This window comes from Aotus nancymaae, unplaced genomic scaffold (assembly GCF_030222135.1).
Source record: "Aotus nancymaae isolate 86718 unplaced genomic scaffold, 86718_ANA_hifiasm-v0.15.2.pri h1tg000003l, whole genome shotgun sequence".
NCBI lineage: Eukaryota > Metazoa > Chordata > Mammalia > Primates > Aotidae > Aotus > Aotus nancymaae.
In genome coordinates, this window is record NW_026988414.1 from 36,183,100 (window position 1) to 36,204,903 (window position 21,804).

A 21,804-nucleotide genomic window follows, 5' to 3' on the forward strand; every position below is an offset into this window, starting at 1 on the left:
ATTATAAATCGTTCTACTATAAGGACACATGCACACGAATGTTCATTGCTCAACGAAATAGAAATTCCATTTGACCCAGCAATCCCATTACTGGGCATATATCCAAAGGATTATAAATCGTTCTACTATAAGGACACATGCACACGAATGTTCATTGCAGCACAGTTTACAATAGCAAAGACCTGGAACCAACCCAAATGCCCATCAATGATAGACTGGACAGGAAAAATGTGGCACATATACACCATGGAATATTATGCAGCCATTAAAAATGAGGAGTTCGCGTCCTTTGTAGGGACATGGATGAACCTGGAAACCATCATCCTCAGCAAACTGACACAAGAACACAAAACCAAACACCACATGTTCTCACTCATAGGAGGGTGTTGAACAAGGAGAACACATGGACACAGGGAGGGGAGCACTATACACGGGGGTCTGTTGCGGGGGAGTAGGGGGGACAGCGGGAGGGGGAGTTGGGGAGGGATAGCATGGGGAGAAATGCCAGATATGGGTGAGGGGGAGGGAGGCAGCAAATCACACTGCCATGAATGCACCTATGCAACAACTTTGCATGTTTTTCACATGTATCCCAAAACCTAAAATGCAATAAAAAAAAAAAAAAAGGAAAAAAAAAAAATACAAAAGCAACCACAACAAGGACACCAGAAATATCCCTGCTTCATAAGTATATTATGTATTACTATATTTATTGCAAGGCATTCACTTCATTTATAAGTATACATATGTCACTCTCCAAATACACTGAACTCTTTGATTAATAAGATTATTTCTTACTTCATCATTACACCCCCAATGCACAGTGCCTGACTCACTACAGGTCACCAAGATAAATGTCTGTTGATTATATAATGAATTAATGAATAAATAATTACCTCTGATCCAAGATATGATTTGCCTTGTATTAATTCAGGTGCTGCATAAGCCAGACTCCCACAGCATGTCTGTAGATGACAATCCTTGTTACCCTGCTAATAAGATAAAAATGAAACACTTATTAATTATAGCCCTTAAGAGAATAAAACCTTGATAAACATTCTTTTTTTTTGTTCTGTTTTGAGACAAAGTCTCACTCTATCACCCAGGCTGGAGTGCAGTGGCACGATGTTGGCTCACTGCAACCTGCGCCTCTTGGATTCAAGCAATTCTCCTGCCTAAGCCTCCCGAGTAGCCAGGATTACAAGCACCCAGTGCGCCACCATGCCCAACTAATTTTTGTATTTTTGGTAGAGATGGAGTTTTGCCACATTGTCCAGGCTAGTCTCAAAACTCCTGACCTCAGGTGATCCGCCCACCTTAGCCTCCCAAACTGCTGGGATTATAGGCATGAGCCAGTGCACCTGGCCGATAAATATTCTTTGAGCACAAGCAAAGAGAAGCTAGATGAAGAACTACCCCACATAATAAAGGATTTCTACAACCAATACAATACTCTGTGTGTACATGTGTGCATGCATGTGTGGTCTCTGTTTCTCTAGATTCCCAACACGACTACAAGCTGGCATGAAGAAATCCTTTTCCCCTTAGCTCAGTCAAATCAGGTTCATACTTCCCTAAATACTCATATACATAATAATCAGCCTAGCATATATCCAAACACCCATGTCTTTCCATCCCCAAGTATTCCAGGGGGAAAAAGAATTTATTTACTGGAACTTATTTCCAGTATCAAATCTTTACAAATACAGAAGAGCTTCTATTTTCTTAGAGGGGAAAAAGCAATATGTTACATAAAACAGTGCCTTGAATGCCTGTTTTCTAGATGCAGTATAAGACAAATCACTCCCTTAGCTTCCAGATCTGTTAAAATGAGAAATCTGCTCATCCTTCTCTGCCCTCCCACAGAAATACCAAGACATAATGAAAACAAAGCTACAGTCCAACAGCTGTATAGAGTTCTTACAGCTGGCAAAGGATTTGTGAAATTGTGAGATGTCATTTACAACTGAAACAACATGCCCATGAATGTGCTCCTCAGAAGAAGGCTGAGGCCTCTCCCAGGCAACCCCACTTTCTTAGATGGTGTCTGTGTGGGTAATCCGTGGCAGCCATAAATGAAGGCTCACAGGGTCTGTCACAAACCTTCTCCACTCCCTCCCGTGGAGAACGACTTATGACTTAAACCAGTTTATCTGTTTAAAGTATGTTTTCTCTTTATATGTCCGCCAATAAAAAAAATAAAAAAATAAAAAATAAAAATCCTGCCTTCCTGCCTTCTAGCATTTGGTTCCAAGAAAAAGTTTCCACTGAGAGTCTCTGAAGAGCCAAGGGAGGGAGAGAAGAATCAGAAAAAAATCAGACATTCTGCCAAAGGGGCAAAATCTGCTTCCCTTTGCACCTAGCTAATTCTGATCGGGGCAGGAAACAGTCATGGGACTACAAAATCCTGAGACAAGTCTGCAATTTCAACATTCTTAATGAGTGTAGACAGCTCATTTTAGAGACTGTGAGTACCATGATTAGAGAACTCCAGAGGAAGCCTCCAACAGGCAGCCACACAGGAGATGTGCTGCAGACAGCAGAGCTAGAAAGTTCAAAGTCACCTCAAAGAGAAGTTATGCTGGAGAACACCAATACTTAACCATGGAATGCAAACTAAGGAAATATATAACAGTTATAAATTTAGAAGTGCATATGGGCTTTTTCCTTCTTCTAAAAGGAAAGGGGATTGTTTCTCAAAATGTAACTGTTAGTTATAGAACCATTTGGATAATAGATTTGCACTAATTCTCAACTTTTATCTAAACAAACAAAGGCATCATCTAGTGGCAATACACTCAAACTGCAAGCACATAGTCAAGTCAGCATTCCTGCTGTAATAGCCTCAAGTCACCTCAGTACTGTAAATTCTCACAGTATATCTAGTCTTCAGCAGAACCAACCCTGGAAGTAGGGCAGTGACTCTCAATCTTGATTGCATATTATGATCATCTAGAGAACTTACAAAAACTACTGATACCAGAAATGAAATTTAACATTCTTCTCAATGGATGTAACCAAGCTCAATAAAGACTAAGTGGAAGTCAGGATCAAATCACACACTAAGAAATAAACACATTTACAAAGAACATAGATGGATTTTATTTCTGCACTTACCTTGGGCTTTGCACAGAGACCAAAGTCAATCAGCTTCAATTTATGATATTCATCAAACAGCAAATTTTCCTGGGAAAACAAAGATATTTTGATAACCATATACGGACTTCCTTATATCACACCCCACTTCTAGCTATTTCTAAAAATGATTTAAGGCCAGGTGTGGAAACTCATGCCAGTAATCCCAGCACTTTGGGAGGCAGAAATGAGAGGATCATTTGAACCCGGTGTTCAAGACCAGCCTGGGCAACACAGCAAGACCTGGTCTCATTTTTTTAAATAAATTAATTAATTAAAATGAGTAAAAATGATTTAAAGTTGTTTCTATTAAAAAGTATGGGTACAACAAACCAAAAATGACTAGAAATTAACAAAATGACAAGATGTATAGAAGGGAAAAGAGGAGGAATGTTGATCACTCTATCACTTCCCCACAAGACTCACTAGCATAAACCATTTCCTCCTTGGTGTTCTGAGGGTCAACTACAAGCAAACACAATTTGTGCCAAAAGCAAATATAAACCAAAAGAGTGAGTTCAAATTGACGAGTTCAGTATAAACAGATGGAAAAAGATAGTTTCCGGCCAGATGTGGTGGCTCACACCTGTGATCCCAGCACTTTGAGAGGCTGAGGCAGGCAGATCACTTGAAGTCAGGAGTTTAAGACCAGCCTGGCCAATGTGGTGAAACCCCATGCCTACTAAAAATACAAAAATTAGCCAGGCATGGTAGTGAGCACCTGTAATTCCAGCGACTCGGGAGGCTAAGGCAGGAGAATCACCTGAACCCGGGAGGCAGAGGTTGCAGTGAGCCAAGATCACACCACTGCACTCCAGCCAGAGTAACAGAGCAAGACTCAGTTTTCAAAAAAAAAATAATAATAAATAAAATGAAATAAAACAAAAATACAGAAAATTAGCTGGGCATGGTGGCATACACCTGTAGTCCCAGCTACTCGGGGGGCTGAGTTGGGAGGAACACTTGAGCCCAAGAGATTGAGACTACAGTGAGCCCTGATCATGCCACTGCACTCCAGCCTGGGTGACACAGTGAGAACTTGTTTCAAAAAAAAAACAAAAAAAGACATTTATAAAGTCACACACAATTGACAGATATGCAAAATGCTCATAACTGCATCCAAAAAGCCTACCAAGGCCAGGAGTAGTGGCTCACATCTGTAATCCCAGCACTTTGGGAGGCCAGGGCAAAAGGATACCTTGAGCTCAGGAGTTCAAGACCAGCCTGGGCAACATGGTGAAACCCCATCTCTGCAAATAATTAAAAAACTGGCTAGGCATGGTGGAGACCAGCCTAGCCAACATGGTGAAACCCTATCTCTACTAAAAATACAAAAATTAGCCGGGCATGGTGATGCATGCCTGTAATCCCAGCTACTAGCTGGGCTGAGGCAGGAGTATCACCTGAACCTGGGAGGTGGAGGTTGCAGTGAGCTGAGATCGTGCCACTGTACTCCAGCCTAGGCAACAGAGTGAGACTCTGTCTCCAAAAAAAAAAAAACTAGGCATAGTGGTGTGCACCTGTCCTCCCAGCTACTTAAGAGACTGAGGTGGTTGGATCACTGGAGCCCTGGAGGTCAAAGCTGCAGTAAGACAAAATTACACTACTGCACTCCTGTCTGGACAACAGAAAAAAAAAAAAACTTCCAAAAGTCAAAAGTAAGAGGAAAAAAGGCCAAGTGTAGTGGCTCATGTTTGTAATCCCAACACTTTGGAAGGCCAAGATAGTTGGATCACCTGAGGTCAGGAGTTCGAGACCAGCCTGGCCAACATGGTGAAACCCCATCTGTACTAAAAATAGTAAAAGTAAGAAATGTCATAGATTATGATGGGAACAACAACAACAAAAAGAAGCAAACCTAAGACAGATACCTAAACAGATCATTTGGAAACCTAAAAATAACAGGTAAATGATGTTGAACTCTCAGGTAAGCATCTAACTGTGATGCAGTCACTTACTGGTTTGAGGTCCCTGTGAGCATAGCCCTGGCTGTGCACATAAGCGATGGCAGATACTATCTGACGGAAGACAACCCTGGTCTCCTCTTCCGACAGGCGATCCTGGGAAATTATGTAGTCAAATAGCTCTCCTCCAGGGCAGTACTTCAACAGCAACAGAATCACAGATATTGTTACAACTTACAAAAATCACTTCATGGAAATTTAAAACAAAAAAGTACACTTAACTCAGAGATATTATTAATTTGACTTTATAAGCAAGGGAACTGAGTAAAGCATATTCAAAAATACACTCTCAGGATCAAACAAGTCAATAATGACTCCGGGAATGAGAACAATAACTCTTTCCTCGAACAGTTTTATTACAGTAAGTAGAAGTAAAACCAACTACCACTGTGATTTTAAAAAGCTCACCCAGGGTTTTATATTTTTATAGCAAAGTATTAAAACCCATTCTCATCTTAATGCACTCTCATTTAGTGTAATTACCTGAAATTTTAAAACCCAGCAATAATTATTGTTTCTCCATCCCAAAGACCAGTGGTTTTAAATCTGTACCAGGAGCCCAGGTCTACAGAGGTATCTCAGAGGCTGCAGAACAGGCACCAGAGCACAAAGCTCGAGGCTTCCCATCCCTTTTCCAGGGCAGCCCCACTTTTCTGTAAGCTGGGTTTTCATTTTAGCAATATCAATTAAAATTACAAATGCATACAGATTTGACCTCACAGTTGCACATTTAGTTATTGCTCTTACAGATGTACTCACTCATATCAAAAAACAGTACCTTGGACAGGCAGAGTGGCTCACATACTGTAATCCCAGCACTTTGGGAGGCCAAGGCAGGTAGATCACTTGAGGTCAGGAGTTCGAGACTAGCCTGGCCAACATGGTGAAACCCTGTCTCTACTAAAAATACAAAAAATTAGCCAGCATGGTGGTGGGCACCTGTAATCCCAGCTACTTGGGAGGCTGAGGCAAGAGAATCACTTGAACCCAGGAGGTGGAGGTTGCAGTGAGCTGAGATCGTGCCATTGCACTCCAGCCTGGGTGACAGAGTGAGACTCTGTCGCAAAAAACAAACAACAACAACAACAACAAAGTACCTTAAAGCATTTACTACAGCAGCAGTATTTGTAAAAGCAAAAGACTAGAAACAACTGTCTTAGTCCATTTGGGCTGCTATAACAAAATACCTTATGCTGGGTCATTTCTTTTTTTTTTTTTTTTTTTTTGCTGGGTCATTTCTAAGCAACAGAAATGTACTGCTCACAGTTCTGAAGGCTGGGAAGTCTAACATCAAGGTGCCAGTAGATTCAGTGTCTAGTGAGGTCCTGTTGCTTACAGTTGGCATGTGCTATGTATTCTCATGTGGTAGAAGGGAGCAAATAGGCCCCCTAAAGCCTCTTGTATAAGGGCACTAATCCCATGCATAAGGGCTCTGCTCTCATGACCTAATCACCTCCTTAACCCCACCTCTTAATACTATCACACTGGGGATTAAGTTTCAACATATGAATTTGTGGGGAACACCAGCATTTAGACCTAAATGCTGATACTATATATGACATGGAATGGAATTCTAGGCAGTAATTAAAAAAAAAAGAGGAAGCTCTTTACAAACTGATATGGAACAATGCCAGTATTAAGTTAATAAAAGAGTATGGATTGATATAGTGGCTTGCAAAAGTATTATGCTGAGGAAAAAAAGCCAAACAAAAGAATAATCGAAAGAATACTGTATGAGTCATTTATATCACATTCTAGAGCAGATTAAACTAACCTGCAGTGATAGAAATCAGATGAGTAGTTGCTGGTAAGGGCAGGGTGGTTATGATTACATGGAAAATTTCATAAGGGCTGGAGAAAACTTTCTGAGGTGACAGATGTTTTATATTTTGACTGGGGTAGGAGGTACATAAGTATACACATTTGTCAAACTGCATACCTAATGTGTATATTTTATTATATGTAAATTATACCTCAACAGTAAATGTTTTAATGTTATCCAATAAGTTTTACAAAAACAGCCTACTTCGTATTTTCAAATAAAGAAATGCAAAATAAAGACAAAAACGTCTAAAATATCTGAATGTGCATAGATGGTCTCTAAGATAAAATGTTACATGGGAAAAAAGCAAAATGCAAAGTAATACTAAAATTTGTGACCATTTGTGTGACAGAAACCAGTAAGCTACACAAACACATATAAAATACACATATGTATAAAATATACGTAGGTATCTACAAGAGACACAAGAAAAGTACGTAAATGACTCAGAGAAAAGAAAATTTGAGGGCCAGGCGCAGTGGCTCATTCCTGTAATCCTAAGCACTTCGGGAGGCCGAGGTGGGCAGATTGCCTGAGGTCAGAAGTTTGAGATCAGCCTTTTGCATATTATTTGGCTGAGACTAACAAAAACAAAATAAGTTGAATAATATAAGTTCTAAAGACATCTTTCAAGACAAAAAGGGCAGGTTAAAACTTGAAATTGTTTGATTTACATAACAGACACCGGAAGCTACCATGTGCTGTGGGTTGAACTGTTTTTGGATCTGGGTAAGCCTAATCCTTGCGGCCTTTTAAGAAGAGAGAAATTTGGACAGAGACACAGCTACACAGAGAGGAAAACGCCCTTTGAAGGCAGAGGCCAAGATGGGAGTGGTGCATCTATAAACCAAGGAGTGTCAAGCACTGCCATTAACTACCAGAAACTAGGAAAGAGGGAGGAAACAGATTCCCCCTCAGAACCTCCAGAAGGAACCAGCCTTGCCCACATTTTGATTTCGGACTTCAAACCTCCAAAACTGTGAGACAATAAGTTTCTGTAGCTTTAAGCCACCAAGTCTGTAGTAATTTGTTCCAACAGCCCTAGGGAATTAATATACCATACAAAACTGGAATGAGTCTTTCCCTCTGGGAGCAAATTCTAACATATTCTATCTACTAAACCATACTACCCCATTAGGGGTGTATTAGAAAGATGACATTTATACTGAATCTCCAATTTATTATATACATCTACTTGATCTAAATTGTTACAAATGGAGCAAAACAGATAAGCCACTTAACATCTATTCTAAACTTTCAGGTGAAATGTACTTTTGTCTTTTACTATTAAGTGACCAAATGTTTTCAGGTCTCTAGAACATACTACTAACCTCAAGAACCATAAATATTTTGTTGGCTGTCTCTAGCACATGGTAGAGTTGACATATATGCTGATGTCTCAGGTTCTTCAAGGCATTAATCTCCGCTTTGATTCGGGGCAAATCACTCTGTGACAAAACATCATATGGAATGAGCAATAAACTTATTCAGGTGGTGTTCCAAGCTCCAATACTAACAGCTTTAATATTAAGTAGCAAAAGCTATCAAAAGCCCCAACATATATTGTTCACACTACAGAAAAATATAACAAAACGTACCTATTTGCACATACATAAAAAGGGCATTAGAGAGTTTATGAAAGACAAGTTCAATATGGGTCAATAGTACAACATCCAGAAAAGAATCTCAGACTCCCTAGAAGGTAAGCTTTCCAAACAGGGAAAATGATGGAAACACCACTCAGTTATCATGCCTGAGCTACCACTTTCAGCCTCAGCAACATCATTTAAGAAGTACGCTGAGCAAAAAACCAGTGAACTTAGGTGAAAGGTATGTGGGTATTCACCACAGTCTGTCTCCTATCTTTTCTGGGGTCTTGAAAGTTTCTCTTTTTTTTGAGACAGATCTCACTCTGTCATCCAGGCTGGAGTGCAGTGGCGCGATCTCAGCTCACTGCAACCTCCACCTCCCAGATTCAAGCGATTCTCTTGCCTCAGCCTCCTCAGGAGCTGGGACTACAAGTGCGTGCCACCATGCCCGGCTAATTTTTTGTATTTTTAGTAGAGACAGGGTTTCATCGTGTTAGTCAGGATGGTCTCAATCTCCTGACCTTGTGATACACCTGCCTCAACCACCCAAAGTGCTGGGATTACAGGCATGAGCCACTGCACCCAGCTGGAAACTTTCAAAATAAAAAGGTAGGTGGGGAGAGGAAGATAAGCCAAGCCGAAAAAACTTTAAAGGACAAAAACCTATCAGTACCATCAAGTAATAAGTAAAACTTCATTACAAAAAGGGACTCCGGCAGGGCGCGGTGGCTCTTGCCTGTAATCCCAGCACTTTGGGAGGCTGAGGCAGGCAGATCACGAGTTCAGGAGTACAAACCAGCCTGGCCAACATAGTGAAACTCCATCTCTACTAAAAACACAAGTATTAGCCAGGCACAGTGGCAGGCGCCTGTAATCCCAGCTACTCAGGAGGCTGAGGCAGCATTGCTTGAACCCAGAAGGTGGAGGCTGCAGTGAGCTGAGATCACGCCACTGCACTCCAGCCTGGGTGACAGAGCAAGACTCCATCTCAAAAATAAAATAAAATAAGACACCATCTAATGGCCAGTGGCTCAGGTTCCAATTACCCAGGACTATGCAACTAGATGTCACATCTTGACAAAGAATGATCTATAACTTTGACTATCTTTTCTTTTCCTTTTTTTTTTTTAAATAGAGATGGGGTTTCACCATGTTGGCCAGGATGGTCTCGATCTCTTGACCTCGTGATCCGCCCACCTCAGTCTCCCAAAGTGCTGGGATTACAGGCGTGAGCCACCGCGCCAGGCCACTTTGACTATCTTAATATGATAATCTTTTTTCCTTCTTTATGGAGAGGAAGCCTGATGACTAAAAACACGGAAGTAATCAAAATATTATTAAAATCCTAGGAAATAACTAAAATAAGCATAATAACAATAGAAAATATAAAAACAAGTTTAGAAATAATGAATTAATGTCATACTGGTGCTTTAGAATAAGTTTTGAGTATTACTGTGATAACGAATTTTGTAATAACATTTTGTTTGCTATTTCAGTATTTGAAGTGTTAAAGTGAGTAAGTCATACTAAAGTTATAATTGAAATTTAAATTGCTTAAAGGAATTAATCAAATTGATACTCATGTTTAAATGCTCAAGAAAAATGGTTTTAATGCTTTTTTCTTAGATTAATAAATACAAAATATTGAATAAAACAAAAAAATTGAATAATAGCCTGAATTGCCTGCTGACAGATAATTAAAAATAATTTCTTATATAGATCACCGTATGATCTTAGCATATATTTAGGAATAAATTCAAAGAATTTAATGACATTGCTATAACAAAACTACTTACACTCTCTTTGACTTTTTTTTTTGGAGACAAGGTCTTGCTCTGTCACCCAGTCTGGAGTGCAATGGCGCCATCTTGGCTCACTGCACCACAACCTCCCAGACTCAAATGATTTTCCCACCTCAGCGCCCGAAGTAGCTTGGATTACAGGTGTGTACCACCATGTCTGGCTATTTTTTTTTGTATTTTTTGTAAAGAAGGGGTTTCACCACCTTGTCCAGCCTGGTCTCAAATTCCTAAGCTCAGGCAATCCACCCACCTTGCCCTTCCGAAGTGCTGGGATTACAGGTGTGAGCCACTAGGCCTGGCTCCCTTTGACTTATTTATATGTGTTAATCAGAACTTATATCCTTAAAAATTAAAAAAGTCAGTAACAATTGATGTTAAGCATCGTCTCATTCTAACAATAAAAAAACAAAAAAATATATTTTTTAGACAAGCTCTTGCTCTGTTGCCCAGGATAGAGTCCCGTGGTGCAATCACAGTTCACTGCAACCTCAACCTACTGGGCTCAAGGAATCCTTTCACCACCACCTCCAGAGTAACTGGGATTACAGGCGTGCACAACCACACCTGGCTAATTTTTTATTATTATTTTTTCGTAGAGACAAGTCTTGACATATTGCCCAGGCTAGTCTCAAACTCTTGGCCTCAAGCAATCCTCTGACCTCAGCTTCCCAAAGGACTGGAATTATAGGCATAAGCTACCACACCCAACCAAAAATTATTTTTTATGTTTGGTAATTAAGAACATTTATTAAATGTTAGGCCGGAAGCAGTAGCTCACACCTGTAATCCCAGCACTTTGGGAGGCCAAGGTAGGTGGATCACTTGAGGTCAGGAGTTTAAGACCAGCATGGCCAACATGATGAAATCTTGTCTCTACTGAAAACACAAAACTTAGCAGGGGTGATGGCGTGTGCCTGTAGTCTCAGCTACTCAGGTGGCTGAGGCAGGAGAATTGCTTGAACCTGGGAGGCAGAGGTTGCAGTGAGCCGAGATGGTAGAACTGCACTGCAGCCTGGGTGAGAGCAAGACTGTCTCAAACAAACAAACAAACAAACAAAAATAAATAAATAAAGGTGGAAGGATTTAGAAAAAAAAGATAACTCAAGGTAACTTCAAACACTGGAAAGGATACAGAGGCCCCCCAAAAAAACACCAAAAAAGACAGGCTTTATCTGAATTTAAAAGTAACTTTTTGGGCCGGGCACAGTGGCTCACACCTGTAATCCCAGCACTTTGGGAGGCCGAGGCAGGCGGATCACAAGGTCAAGATCGAGACCATCCTGGCCAACATGGTGAAACCCTTTCTCTACTAAAAATACAAAAATTAGCGGGGCGTGGTGGTGTGCACCTGTTGTTCCAGCTACTGGGGAGGCTGAGGCAGGAGAATTGCTTGAACCCAGGAGGCGTAGGTTGCAGTGAGCCGAGATCGAGTTCGCGCCATAGCACTCCAGCCTGGTGCCTGGCAACAGAGTGAGACTCTGTCTCAAAAAAAAAAAAAAAAAAAAGTAACTTTTTATACATTGTAGCCAAGCCCACAAATTGAATGTGCTGCTTTAGGAGGTAACAAGCTGTTCATCCTGGAAGAATTCACATAGAGGAAAAAGAGGTTGATTAGGAAAAGGATTTTGTGAGATAACTTCTAAAGCCATTTTGAATAAAATGCTGAGATAGGCCAAGTACAGTGGCTCATGCCTGTACTCCCTGCACTTTGGGAGGCTGAGATGGGAAGATTGCTTGAGGCCAGGAGTTTGAGACCAGCCTAGGCAACATAGTGAGACCTTGTTTCTAGAAAAATTTTTAAAAATTAGCTGTGCGGGTGGCACGTGCCTCTGGTCACAGCCACTCAGGAGGCTGAGGCAGGAGGATAGCTTGAGCCTGGCAGGTTTAGGCTACAGTGAGTTGTGATTGTGCAACTGCCCTCCAGCCTACAAAGCAAGACTCTGTCTCAAAAAAAAAAAAAAAAAAAGCTAGGACATAACATTTATCTATCTACTTATCTATTCTACAAAACAGATTTACATTTAGTAAGAGTATTGTAAGAAAATTAAGATGGGGGCCAGGCACAGTGGCTCACACCTGTAATCCCAGCACTTTAGGAGGCCAAGGTAGGCAGATCTCGTGGATCAGGAGTTGGAGACCATTCTGCACAATATGGTGAAACCCCCATCTCTACTAAAAATACAAAAATTAGCCAGGTGTGGTGGCACGTGCCTGTAGTCCCAGCTACTTGGGAGGCTGAGGCAGGAGAATCGCTTGAACCCAGGAGGCAGAGGTTGCAGTAAGCTGAGACCATACCACTGCACTCCAGCCTAGGTGACAGATTCCGTCTCAAAAAAAATAAATAAAATAAAGATGGGACATATTAATATCCAGAAACGCCGACAGACTACAGACGACAAATGGATGCTACAGACTTCAAATATGTATAATTGCCCTGCATTAAAATCTGAAGGACAAAGTAATCCTTTCCCTCAGATTACTTTTTCAAACCACAGATCTGTACTTTTTTGGGTTTTTTTTTTTTTTTGAGACGGAGTATCACTCTTGTTGCCAAAAGTGGAGTGCAATGGCATGATCTCGGCTCACCACAACCTCCACCTCCTGGGTTCAAGTGATTCTCCTGCCTCAGCCTCCCAAGTAGCTGGGATTACAGGCATGCGCCACGACGGCCAGTTAATTTTGTATTTTTAGTAGACACAGGGTTTCTACATGTTGGTCAGGATGGTCTCGACCTCCCGACCTCAGGTGATCTGCCTTGGCCTCCCAAAGTGGTGAGATTACAGGCGTGAGCCACCACGCCCAGCCTATATGTTTTTAAAAGCTATAAAAATAATATTCTAAGATCAGTAACTAGAACATTAGAACAATTCAGGTTTTAATTCACAAAACTGATCTATAAGTAGAGTATTTTTAAAATAAATTTAAACTTACCCCTAGTGTGTTTTTATCCATGATTTTTATGGCTACCATTTCTCCAGTAAGGATATGGCAGGCAAGTTTGACCTTTGCAAAGCCACCTAAGTAGGAAAATGTATTATGAAAAGATAATCAAGGACTCAGGCACAAACACCTTTTTATATATAATAATTTTAAAAGACTCTATCAAGCCAAATTTTCCTGTAAGTTTTTGGCTTTTGTTTTTGTTGCTTCCTCTTATCCAATGTCCAGCTGAAGGTTTTTATTTTTTTACCATGATAGTATTATCTCTAACTTTGTAATCAAAAAGAAAACAGAATTCACTTTAGAAATTTGCTTTATGATTAACAACGCAATTACATTTCCTTTATAATTAACACTGCTAGAATACAATATAAAGTTCCTGAGGCCACTCAGTTTTAAAACTTTGAAGATAAGCAATTATGTTTCAAAACTGGATCAAAAGCTGGATAAACATCTCCACTCAGGGAGCTAAAAGAAATCTCCAAATTAACATTTCCAAAAAGAACTTTCCAGTAGTCTCTCTCATGGTCTTCTTTATTTCAACAAAGGGCAACTCCATTTTCCTTGGTTCTCAGGCCAAAAACCCTGGAACCATTCTTAGCCCTTCTCTCTCTCTCTAGCACCCCAATAAATCCCATTGGCTCTGTCTTCAAAATATATCAATGATTACCTTGGGAAACTGGGCAGGTACTCCCTGGAAATGGTTTATGTCTTGATCTGAGCAGGGAATATATGGGTATGTGTATACAAATACATGTGTAAAACTCTACTGAGATTAATGTACTTTGCATATTTTACTATATGTTATACCTTAATAAAAAAACACACACATAGGGGTGTATATATATGTGTAAAGTGTATAAAATCCCACCCCTTTCATTGCTTTTACTACCTCACCCTCATCCATGCCACCATCATCTCTAGCATCAACACCTGAATTATTGCAATAGCCTCCTAACATATCTCTGCCTCTGCTCTTGCCCTCCCTCACCCAGCCTTTTATCTACCAAGCAGCCAGAGCAACTCTATAAAAACAAAGGTCAGATTACCTCTTAGCTCAAAACTCTCCAATGACTTTTATTTAGAATAAAAGTCAAGAAATAAAAGAAATATTTAGAATAAAAGTCAAAGTCCTTGCAATAACCTACAGGGCTTCTCCTACTACTCTCCTCTCTGCTTGTGCCACTTTATCTTACTGAAGTAAGTAGAAGAATTTTAAAACTATATGGGTTACACTAAAAAGCTCATGCCTTCCCAATAATCTATGCTCTCAAATAGCTGATTTATCCACTGCCTCAAAAAAAATAACAATTACCTGTACCAATAGTTTCATGTAATTCATAATATTTGAGAAGTTCATCATAATCTTTCATAGTCCTCTTGGAAGTTTAGTCAGAATTAGAAAAAGATCCTGGAAGACAGAGATAGTACATAATCAATAAATGAAATGATATCGGATCATCTCCACCATTCTTATAGCAGTATATTCTAGTGGAGAAGACAAAGGCAAGTAAGTAGACAACAAAGTAATAATTATAATTTATAGGTCGGGCATGGTGGCTCATGCCTGTAATCCCAGCACTTTGGGAGGCCGAGATGGGCAGATCACAAGGTCAGGAGTTCAAGATCAGCCTGGTCAACATGGTGAAACCCCCATCTCTACTAAAAATACAAAGATTAGCCGGGCGTGGTGGCGTACGCCTGCAATCCCAGCTACTCAGAAGGCTGAGGCAGGAGAATTGCTTGAACCCAGGAGGCGGAGGTTGTAGCGAACTGAGATCACGCCACTGTACTCCAGTCTCCGTGACAAAGCAAGACTGCGTCTCAAAAAACATTATTATAATTTATAATAAATACTGAAATAAAAATAAGTAAAAGTGGTTTCTGAGAAGGTAACATCTAAGCCAAGCTCTAATTCAAAGGATGAGAATTGAGAAAATCAGCCCTGCGGGTAATCAGACTGTGATATTCCTATCAAAACTTGAACAATGGTTTCAATAGAACCTGAACATGACCATGTAAACAATGTTTCCATACAAGGCTGTTAAAATAAAGATCCTTTATTTGGCTGATTTCATTCTCTTCAAATACATCCTTAGCCCCACCTCATTCTTCCCTCATCTGCCCCTTTCAACTCACTCTGAGACTACCCAAAATTCTCAGGAGTATGGTTTCTCTTGCTGCAGCAAGCTAAATACATCTAATGATTTTTACTACAGATGTGGTCTTTGGCCTATAGGCCTTAAGAGTCATAGCCCACTAAGGCCGAGTGCGGTGGCTCACGCCTGGAATCCGAGCACTTTGGAAGGCCAAGGCGGGTGGATCACCTGAGGTCAGGAGTTCGAAACCAGCCTGACCAACATGGAGAAACCCTGTCTCTTAAAAAACAACAACAAAAAAAAGAGTCATAGCCCACAAAGAATTAAAGGGAGAATATTCCAGAAAGAGGGAATTTAGGTGCAAAGATCCCAGAGGAAGTAAAAGTGGACAGGTACTGAACTGAAACTGCTTTAGAGGTAACAGGTGATGGAAATGCAGATCTGGAGCTGGGACAACTGGTTAGCCATGAGGTGAGGGAAAAAAAAAAAAAAACATTGGAACTCTAGCTCACACCATACCAAATCAATAATAGTAAAGACTTAAAAGTAAAAGGCTGGGGGGGCGCGGTGGCTCACGCCTGTAATCCCAGCACTTTGGGAGGCCAAGGAGGGCGGATCACGAGGTCCGGAGTTAGAGACCAGCCTGGCCAACATGGTGAAACCCCGTCTCTATTAAACATACAAAAATTAGCTAGGCATGGTGGTGCACGCCTGTAGTCCCAGCTACTCGGGAGGCTGAGGCAAGAGAATTGCTTGAACCCAGGAGGCGGAGGTTGCAGTGAGCCGAGATCAAGACACTGCACTCCAGCCTAGGCAACGGAGCAAGACTCCATCTCAAAAAATTAAAAAAAAAAAAAAAAAAGTAAAAGACAAATATTTGAAATGTTTAAAACATAGATAGCTAAGGTCTTACCCATGCCAAACCTACAACTGGGAGTGGCAAAAGGAAGATGCATAACGATAGCTGGTCATGGTGGCTCACATCTATAATCCCAGCAATTTGGGACGCCAAGGCAGGAGGACTACTTGAGGCCTAGAGTTCAAGACCAGCCAGGGCAATATAGCAAGACCTTGTCTCTACAAAAAATAGAAAACTAGTCAGGGCCAGGTGCAATGGCTCACACCTGTAATCCCAACACTTTGGGAGGCTGAGGCAGGTGGATCACTTGAGGTCAGGAGTCACATGCCACCACTTACGGCTAGTTTGTTTGTTTGTTTGAGATGGAGCCTCACTCTGTTGCCCAGGTTGGAGTGCAGTGGCACAATCTCAGCTCACTGCAACCTCCACCTCCCAGGTTCAAGCAATTCTCCTGCCTCAACCTCCCGAGTAGCTGGGACTACAGGCACACACCACCACACCAGGCTAATTTTTGTATTTTTAGTAGAGACTGGGTTTTGCCATATTGGCCAGGCTGATCTCAAACTCCTGACCTCAGGTGATCCACCCTCCTTGGCCTTCCAAAGTGCTGGGATTATAGGCGTGAGCCACCGCGCCGGCCAAACAAGCCTGTTTAAAGCTCAGATTGATGAGTGGCAGGTATCATGTAAACTACCTTCAGTTTCTGTGTTCTTCACCCTGTCCTTCTCCAGAACTGAGTGACAAGCATATTACTAAGTTCTGTTACTAAGCCTTAATAATGGCCATGAATTTCAAAGACCTAGAGTGTGAGTTCGACCTCAGAAGTGTGGTGAGCTTATAAAAGAAGACAGAGTAAGAGAGTAGGCCCTTCATACAATGATAGGCAGCCTTCTTAAATTGAGGTGGAGAAAAATCTGAAGTTATCAAAACCCCAAGAACCACAAAAGACATTTTTAAAATATCATTTTTCAATGCCTGAAACACTGATTCCATGAATCATTTTACTTGGAGAGAAAAGGTAAATTATTATCAGCAAGTAAAAAGCCAGCCAGGCACAGTGGCTTATGCCTGTAATCCCAGCACTTTGGGAGGCGGAGGTGGGTGGATCACCTGAGGTCAGGAGTTTGAGAACAGGAGAAACATGGAGAAACCCCATCTCTATTAAAATACAAAAATTAGCTCGGCATGGTGGTAGTCACCTGTAATCCCAGCTATTTGGGAGGCTGAGGAAGGAGAATTGTTCACTCGGCCCGGGAGGTGGAGGTTGCAGTGAGCCGAGATCGCACCACTAAACTCCAGTCCGCATGATGGGAACGAGATTCCATCTCAAAAAATAAAAAAATTAAAAAGGTCAGGCATGGTGGCTCATACCTGTAATCCCAGCACTTTGGGAGGCTGAGGCGGACAGATCACAAGGTCAGGAGTTCAAGACCAGCCTGTCCAATATGGTGAAACCCCATCTCTATTTTTGTTTTTTGGTTTTTTTTTGAGACAGAGTTTTGCTCTTGTTACCCAGGCTGGAGTGCAATGACGTGATCTCGGCTCACTGCAACCTCTGCCTCCTGGGTTCAAGCAATTCTCCTGCCTCAGCCTCCTGAGTAGCTGGGACTACAGGCTTGCGCCACCAAGCCCAGCTAATTTTTTGTATTTTTAGTAGAGATGGGGTTTCACCATGTTGACCAGGATGGTCTCGATCTCTTGACCTCTTTTTTTTTTTTTGAGACGGAGTTTCGCTCTTGTTACCCAGGCTGGAGTGCAATGGTGCGATCTCGGCTCACTGCAACCTCCGCCTCCTGGGTTCAGACAATTCTCCTGCCTCAGCCTCCTAAGTAGCTGGGATTACAGGCACGCGCCACTATGCCCAGCTAATTTTTTGTATTTTTAGTAGAGACGGGGTTTCACCGTGTTGACCAGGATGGTCTCGATCTCTTGACCTCGTGATCCACCCACCTCGGCCTCCCAAAGTGCTGGGATTACAGGCGTGAGCCACCGCGCCCCGCTTCTCTTGACCTCTTGATTCACCCGCCTCGGCCTCCCAAAGTGCTGAGATTATAGGTGTGAGCCACCAGGCCCGGCCATATATCCTATAAACTGCATGCTTTTTTTTTTTTTTGAGACGGAGTCTCGCTCTGTCACCCATGCTGGAGTGCAATAGCGCACTCTTGACTCACCCCAACCTCTGCCTCCTGGGTTCAAGTAATTCTCCTGCCTCAGCCTCCCAAGTAGCTGGGATGATAGGTGTGCACCACCAAGCCCGGCTAATTTTTTTGTATTTTTTTTAGAGACCGAGTTTCACCATGTTGGTCAGGCTAGTCTCAAACCCCTGACCTCATGATCCGCCCACCTCAGCCTCCCAGAGTGCTGGGATTACAGGTGTGAGCCAACGTGCCCGGCTCCCATCTCTATTAAAAATACGAAAATAAGGCCGGGCATGGTGGCTCACGCCTGTAATCCCAGCACTTTGAGAGGCCGAGGTGGGCGGATCACCTGAGGTCAAGAGTTCGAGACCAGCCTGGCCAACATGGTGAAACCCTGTCTCTATAAAAAAAAAAAAAAAAAAAAAATTAGCCGGGCTTGGTGGCACGTGCGTGTAGTCCCAGCTACTCAAGAGGCTGAGGCAGAAGAGTTGCTTGAGGCCAGGCGCAGTGGCTCACGCCTGTAATCCCAGCACTTTGGGAGGCCGAGGCGGGTGGATCACGAGGTCAAGAGATCAAGACCATCCTGGTCAACATGGTGAAACCCCGTCTCTACTAAAAATACAAAAAATTAGCTGGGCACGGTGGCGCGTGCCTGTAGTCCCAGCTACTCGGGAGGCTGAGGCAGGAGAATTGCCTGAACCCAGGAAGCGGAGGTTGCGGTGAGTCGAGATCGCGCCATTGCACTCCAGCCTGGGTAACAAGAGTGAAACTCCGTCTCAAAAAAAAAAAAAAGAGTTGCTTGAATCCAGGAGGCGGAGGTTGCAGTGAGCAGAGATCGTGCCACTGCACTCCAGCCTGGGCAACAGAGCGAGACTCTTCTTCAAAAAAAAAAAAAAAAAAATTGGTCAATCAATAGAAAACTAGAGCAGAGGCCAGGTATAGTGGCTCACACCTGTAATCCTAGCACTTTGGGAGGCTGAGGTGGGTGGATCACCTGAGGTCAGGAGTTCAAGACCAGCCTGGCCAACATGGTGAAACCCCATCTTTATAAAAAAATTAAAAAAAAAAAAAAAAAGAAAAGAAAACTAGAGCAGAAGCTTTAGAAGGAAAAATATCAAAATCCAAGAAAAATCCGGGCGCGGTGGCTCACACCTATAATCTCAACACTTTGGGAGGCCAAGGCAGGTGGATCACCTGAGGTCGGGAGGGCAAGACCAGCCTGATCAACATGGAGAAACCCTGTCTCTACCAAAACTACAAAATTAGCTGGGCATGGTGGCGCATGCCTATAATCCCAGCTATGAGGGAGGCTGAGGCAGGAAAATCGCTTGAATCTGGGAGGTGGAGGTTACAGTGAGCCAAGATCACGCAATTGCACTCCAGCCTGGGCAACAAGAGCGAAACTCTGTCTCAAAAAAAAAAAAAAATTTTTTTTTTCAAGAAAAAAATCAGCTTAACAAACAGGGTTCAGTCTTCAATGTCAAAGCAGAAATAGTACACAAAAAGATAACATGCAAAAAGACATTCTGATACAATAAACGATATCAAGTCACTTCCTAGGAAGAGATCACACTGGACCAACTTAATAAGTAGATTGAACATTTAACCTAACGAAATCTGCATGAATAGGGCAGGTAAACATTAGAAGCAGCAAGGTCAGGTCCTAGTGCTGAGGGAAAATTGTTGATAGAAAATGAAACATTCTGCTTCCACTGGAGTAGCAAAAGTTACTTACGGCAAGGAGATACCACAGAGGACAAATTTATTCTCACTGGGTGCCTCAAGGCATAGGATTAAAACTACTTTTAACAGCAACACTAATTCAGAAACATTTTAAAGGGCATTTGTCAGTGGGGCAAATGTGGGAATGAACTGGAACCTCATCCTAAAAAAAAACAGGAATCATAGGACTAAGAAATTACAAAAGATGATAAAGGCCGGGCACGGTGGCTCACGCCTGTAATCCCAGCACTTTGGGAGGCCGAGGTGGGTGGATCACGAGGTCAAGAGATCGAGACCATCCTGGTCAACATGGTGAAACTCCGTCTCTACTAAAAATACAAAAAATTAGCTGGGCATGGTGGCGCGTGCCTGTAATCCCAGTTACTCGGGAGGCTGAGGCAAGAGAATTGCCTGAACCCAGGAGGCGGAGGTTGCAGTGAGCCGAGATCACGCCATTGCACTCCAGCCTGGGTAACAAGAGTGAAACTCCGTCTCAAAAAAAAAAAAGATGATAAAAACAGTAAAAGTATAGAGCTCAACCTAAGGCTGAGAAATCTCTAGAGCCCTGATACAGGAGATGAAAGAGAAAGAGCAGGTTGGGCACGGTGACTCATGCCCATAATCCCAGCACTTTGGGAGGCCAAGGCAGGTGGATCACCTGAGATCGGGAGTTCGAGACCAGCCTGGCCAACATGGAGAAACCCCATCTCTACTGAAAATAAAAAAAAATTAGCTGGGCGTGGTGGCACATGCCTGTAATCCCCGCTACTCCAGAAGCTGAGGCAGGAAAATCGCTTGAACCCAGGAGGCAGAGGTTGCATTGAGCCGAGATTATGCCATTGCACTCCACCCTAGGCAGTAAGAGTGAAACTCCATCTCAAAAAAAAAAAAAAAAAAAAGCAGGAGAATGAAAATGGAGGAACAATGGGCTATAAATCTGAATGCATGTCTCATGTCTACATTCCATGCAAAGGACTGAGCTATTTCAAATTGTTACTCTCAGAAAGAGAAAGCAATTTGTAAGATGTTGGAAGTCACTTCCCAGATTAGGGATTTAAGAATGTCATAATTACAAAAATAAAAATAAATTAAAAAGTGTCATAATTAACTTGATAGACTTCTCCCAAAAGAGTTATAAACATCCAGGTCATGGCCTCTGGTCAACCAGCAGAGATGGACTAGTTGTCTATTTAACAACTAAGGTAAGACTGAAGCCATGCACTTTTTTTTCTTTCTTCCATTTTCTTTATCTACCCCCTTCTCTCAAATTACACATCTCTGGATAAGTAATATCAATGTGTACTTAAGATTATATCTACTGAATCCAGGGAACATCATTGTTGCTGCTGTATGAGAAAACTGGTGCTGGCCGGGCATGGTGGCTCACGCCTGTAATCCCAGCACTATGGGAGGCCGAAGTACCTGACGTCAGGAGTTCAAGACCAGCCTGACCAACATGGAGAGTCACTTGAACCTGGGAGGCCGAGACTGCAGTGAGCCGAGATAGCGCCATTGCACTCCAGCCTGGGCAACAAAAGGGAAACTCTGTCTTAAAAAAAACGGAGAAAACTGGTGCTTACATTACAAACTGCTACACTGATAGCAGATTATACTTGATTTGTAAATCTTTGTGAATGTGGAGCTGGTTCTAAATAATCTTATGTGCCCTGTTTATCCTCTAGAGTTTGTTAATACAGAATACAGAAAAACCTTGTGAATGGAGTAACCCAACTT

General features: G+C 42.1%; 1 protein-coding gene across 6 annotated transcripts in view; it reads right to left on the reverse strand.

Annotated features, from left to right (window-relative positions):
• MELK (maternal embryonic leucine zipper kinase) overlaps window positions 1–21,804 on the reverse strand; it is a 148,710-nt gene that overhangs the window by 124,777 nt on the left and 2,129 nt on the right. For 4 of the 6 annotated variants that reach the window (XR_010343903.1, XM_064379979.1, XM_064379970.1 and 1 more), the window contains exons 2-7: window positions 14,568–14,663; window positions 13,244–13,329; window positions 8,253–8,369; window positions 5,094–5,237; window positions 3,118–3,186; window positions 897–992 (exon numbers count right to left, since the gene is read on the reverse strand). Coding sequence is in view for 5 of the 6 variants with exons in the window: in XM_064379979.1 (XP_064236049.1) it covers window positions 897–992; window positions 3,118–3,186; window positions 5,094–5,237; window positions 8,253–8,369; window positions 13,244–13,329; window positions 14,568–14,625 (570 nt within the window). In the remaining variant the exon portion in view is untranslated. The remainder of the gene's footprint in view (window positions 1–896; window positions 993–3,117; window positions 3,187–5,093; window positions 5,238–8,252; window positions 8,370–13,243; window positions 13,330–14,567; window positions 14,664–21,804) is intronic. The other 2 variants (XM_064379974.1, XM_012463386.3) reach the window with 1 other exon arrangement.